Source organism: Zophobas morio, unplaced genomic scaffold (assembly GCF_036711695.1).
Source record: "Zophobas morio isolate AGI-343-1 ecotype UQ-CSIRO unplaced genomic scaffold, CSIRO_AGI_Zmor_V1 ptg000011l, whole genome shotgun sequence".
Classification (NCBI taxonomy): Eukaryota; Metazoa; Arthropoda; class Insecta; order Coleoptera; family Tenebrionidae; genus Zophobas; species Zophobas morio.
The window spans coordinates 8,410,768-8,415,665 of record NW_026972116.1 but is presented as its reverse complement, the minus strand read 5'-3'; the positions used below and the strand labels follow the sequence as shown (position 1 = coordinate 8,415,665).

The window sequence follows — 4,898 nt, the reverse complement described above, 5'->3', positions numbered from 1 at the left end:
AAACCAGACCTTGAATTAAACGTACTTACTTCAAAGTAAAACATTAAAGAGTCCATTTTCAATTAAATGATGCTCATTTTTAACGTAATGTTAACAATAACATGAGATATTGTTAGTTTATAAATACATTTTTAGTATGTTGAAAACGGACTCTTTTCAATTAAATGATGCTCATTTTTAATGTAATGTTAACAATAACATGAGATATTGCTAGTTTATAAATAAATTTTAATATGTTTTTCACTATAAATGAAATCAACAAAAAAAATTATTTTATTACCAATAAATTTTTACTGTCTAATATTACAATCTGTTTTAAAATGTTGTGTAAAACAACAGCGACAATCACAACTGTTAACACAGGAAACTATCGTTTCAGAATCCCAAATGTGCATCCAATTCTATTGCGACTTCCAATGTGTGACTGATAATAGAGCTGTTGTACTGGAGTAACGGGAGTAGTGTTAACAAGTATTTTTCTAAGGGATAACTTTTGTTACTTAGAAATATAATAATATAATAAAATTTTCTTAAAATATTCTATCCAAGAGCACACAACTTTGTAGTTGTGCATTTTCAAACAGATCTTAAACTGAACAATGATTAAAAATAGTACTATCATGTGTAGCTACTGATCATTGTGCCACAATATTTGAAATTTAATCCTTTCATCACATATGGCTTGTACATTAATGAAGATATAATCTTCCTGATTTCTAAAAATTTCTGAATCTTCTCCACCTAAAACTTTTACTATTTAATTTTTTATGTTCTATGTTAGCAAAAATTCATATACCTGGTAATTTAATTTTTATATGTGCATATGCAGTCCAAGGCGCCAATGAAGTCTGGAAAACGAGCTAGATGAACAAGGAATTATTCTAACCACTATTGTTTGATGAATGTCCATAAAATCCATAGTACAGTCTAAGTGCGCTCTACCAACGAAATATCATAAACCAATTAAGAGTTAGTTCATTGAAGAGAAACTTTGACTGCTGGAAGTGAAATATTTATCTCTGATTACTGACGTAAGTTCTACACTTACATATCTACATAAAATTCTAGATGATGTTCTAGCAAAGGTGAAATACACATCACTGTTTCTTTGGTCATCTGAAACTTTTTAAAACCTGTGCAATCACTCATACTGTGAAAATAATCAGCTTTTAATTAGGTTACTCCCTGAACATCAAAGCATTCAAATTCTTCCATTTCATCAAATACTTCATTATTCATTATTAAATCATTGTCAACTAGAATTAAGCAGAACCTAATACTTTGTCGCTATATAATTTATATCACTCACCAAAAGCTAATTACTTTCAATTATAAAAGATGCTGGAAATGTTCCCCGTTTTGCTGTAAACATAAAGCTACCCTTCTTTTTTTGTTTTCAAAAATGTTTTCTAACATCACTACATCAATATTTTGACAACAATGTATAATTGCATCCATTAGTTCTTCCAAAGTATGTAATCGATGTTTGTATATGTTATCTTTCATCCATCCAAAAATTGAATAATCAAGTGGAGTCAAATCAGGTGAACGAGCAGGCCACTCTGGATTAAGATTTTGACTTATTATACGATCCCCATAAAATTCTTGCAAATATCTTAAATTTTCCATTGTTTTATGGGCTGGGGCTCCGTCTTGTTGAAAATAACCAAATTCCAATTCCTCATCATCCAAGTGGTTTAGAAACACCTCTAATATTTGCTCCCTATACCTTGCGGAATTAATTGTGTTGTGAAAGAATATTGGCCCAATCACTCTTCTACGCGAAACCGCTAACCACACGCCAACTTTAACAGAGTGTAAAGGCCTTTCTTCAAAAACAAAAGGATTTTCAGCACTCCAAACTCTATAATTTTGCGAATTAACATAGCCATTTAGATGAAACCATGCTTCATCAGAAAAAAATGACAAATCCAAAATTCTGTTGTTGTTCATGTTGTTTTGAAACCATTCACAATATGCAACACGACGAGGATAATCAGCTGGTTTAAGTTCATGGATTGACGATACTTTATAGGGATGCATATGTAATGTTCTTTTTAAAACTTTCTGACAAGTGGTGTATGGGACACCAGATTGCAAAGACAGTTTACTCAAAGATTTTTTTGGGCTTTGCTCCATTCTTTCCCTCAAATCTTCAACCACCTCTTCACTAACTGGGGGCCTTCCTGGTGACTTGCCTTTCTGGATTCTGGATTCTTAATTTATGGGGGCTGACCGTAGCCAGCCGGCACTTAGGCCTCGCCTTTGGGCCCATTGTACCTTCCCCAAGTCCATATCAGGGTGTTTTCCCGCTCCTCTACTCGTCAAGCCATCCAACTGCTTGAATGTACTTGAGTAATGCAGAGGGTGGAAACTCCCTGATATTTGCCATACTAGGCCAGATGTCCCCTAGTATGGATTCCCTGTAGGAGGCTAGGGCTGGACACTCACGAAGAATGTGCTCAGCTGTTTCCTCTTCTTCATTGCATCCACGACAGATTGGGTCTGTTGCTACCCCTATCGTATGTAGATGTTTGTTAAACTGGTAATGTCCCGTAAGGAATCCTACCAGTTTACGCAGTTTGTCCCTTGAAAGTGAGAGATAAAATTTTGTCAACTTACGGTCTGGTGTCGCCATACAAGCTCTACTATGCCGACAGCTGCTCAACGTCGCCCATATCTGCTCATGGCGTCTATGGGTATATTGCTTTACGAGTTCGTTCGAGAGGGCGACCGAAGGCGTGATTGCCGGTTCGGGTCCCCAGAAGGGCATACGCGCGGCTCGCTTCGCCATCTCATCTGCCCTCTCGTTTCCTTCGTTGCCACTGTGTCCTTTGATCCAACAAAGTACCACACTATTCCTCTGCGTTACATACTTTAGCGTTTGTCTGCACTCCCAAACCAGCCCGGATCGAACCATACAGCTGTCCAGGGCTAGTAGTGCAGACTTGCTGTCAGTAAGTATGCGTATTGATTTGTTGCCGATTTCACGTTCAGCAATGATTCTAGCTCCCAGCATTATTCCCATCAATTCTGTTTGTAAGACAGACGTGTGGGTGCCGAGAGGTACACTGATTTGTGCGTTCAGTTGTTCGGAGTAGATGCCGGCTCCTGAACCACTATCTGTTTTGGCACCATCGACATAGATATCTATGTCGGCTCGTCCTTCTGAATTATCACTCATTGATATTCTATATGTCTTCTCATATATTAATTTTGTGCCCATTCGGTCACAACCCATCCTCAACAAGGGTATTCTGTTGAACGCCTCCGTTAAGATCCGAGTGTGCTTCGTTGTGCGGCCTTGCTTGTTCCATACTCCCAGAGAGTGAAGTCTTAGAGACGTCGTCATTGCCGCTTCCTCTATGTAAAGGTTGAGAGGTGCTAAGCAAAGAAGAGTCTCCAGAGCCGCTGTGGGAGTGGTCCTCATTGCTCCTGTAACACTGAGACACGCCATTCTCTGAACGTGTTCAAGTTGCAGGGCTGTTGTTTTTTGTCTGGCTCTGGGCCACCAAACTAAAGCTCCATAGCACAGCATCGGTCTGACTATTGCCGTGTAGATCCAAAGGGCGATCTTGGGATTTAAACCCCACGACCTTCCCACCACCCTACGACATTGCCAGAGAGCCGAGCGTGCCTTTTCTACTTTATCATCTACATGCTTCTTCCAATTCAGTCGCCAGTCCAATACAACTCCCAGGTATTTGACTTCGTCCGAAAGTTGAAGCGTTGTGTTAAATATTTTTGGCATCTGTAGTGTGCCAATTTTCCTTTTCCTGGTGAACAGGATTAGTTTCGTCTTTTCTCCATTAACGGAGAGGGTATGTCTGTTGCACCATTCCTCGACTATTTTTACTGCAGCTTGCATTATCTCACATAATGTATCTGCGTTTTTTCCTGTTAGCAGAATGACTAGATCGTCCGCGTATCCAATTGTGTGGTAGCCAAGATCATTGAGGCGTCGTATCAGGCTGTCAACGACAGTATCCCACAGTACAGGAGAGAGAACTCCTCCCTGAGGACATCCCCTGTCTACAACAGCCTCGATCTCAGTGCCACCTACATTAATCATTACTTCCCTGTTCCTCAGCATACTGGCCACCCACCTACTTAGGGTGGGGTCCACGTCGTGCTTTCGTAGGGCTAGTTCTATGCTTTTGAAGGTCGTTTTATCAAACGCTCCTTCAATATCCAAAAACATTCCTAAGGTGAAGAGTTTGTTCTCCATCGCCCACTCTATACGGTTTACAACTGTGTGTAGGGCCGTATCGGTGGATCTTCCTTGGATGTAGGCATGTTGGTTCGGATGTAGAGGTTGCTTGCTCAAAGCAGTCTCCCGAATCTCTTTTTCGCTTAGTCTTTCTAGCGTTTTCAGCAAGAATGATGTTAAGCTAATTGGTCTGTAGGATTTAGCCAAGGTGTAATCTTGTCGTCCTGGCTTAGGTATAAAGATAACCTTTACTTTTCGCCATGCATTCGGTATGTAGCTGAAAGCCAGACACGCCCGAAGCATTGGCAACAAAATAGGGCGTAGTCTGCTCATTCCCCTCTGCAGGAGGGCGGGATAAATACCGTCAACTCCTGGAGATTTGTATGGGGAAAAGCTGTCCACTGCCCACTCCAGTCTTGCCTCCGTGACTACCTTTGCAGCCAGCGCCCAGTCCTTCGGGGAAGGTTGAGTACCGACTACATCCCTTTTGGAATGGGAGGTAGTCCGTGTGCTGCCTGGAAACATGGTCTGCAGCAAAAGTTCTGCGGACTCTTCTAAGGTGGCTGTAAAGGTGCCATCTTCTTTCTTTAGGAAACCTGGTTGATGTGTGTGGTCCTTCGAGAGAACTCTCTTCAGCCTTGCGGCCGAAGCAGTCGACGTTATGTCGCTGCAGAAGGATCTCCACGTT

At 40.8% G+C, this 4,898-nt stretch overlaps 1 protein-coding gene across 1 annotated transcript; it reads right to left on the bottom strand.

Annotated features, from left to right (window-relative positions):
* Positions 1-248: 248 nt before the first annotated feature.
* LOC135126843 (uncharacterized) lies at positions 249-4,508 on the bottom strand. The gene is made up of 4 exons (XM_064053020.1): positions 1,310-4,508; positions 1,049-1,256; positions 797-998; positions 249-741 (listed from the first exon to the last, which is right to left on the bottom strand). The coding sequence occupies exon 1, from the start codon at positions 4,226-4,228 to the stop codon at positions 2,318-2,320; it is 1,911 nt and encodes a 636-aa protein (XP_063909090.1). The 5' UTR covers positions 4,229-4,508; the 3' UTR covers positions 249-741; positions 797-998; positions 1,049-1,256; positions 1,310-2,317.
* Between the last annotated feature and the right edge of the window lie 390 nt (positions 4,509-4,898).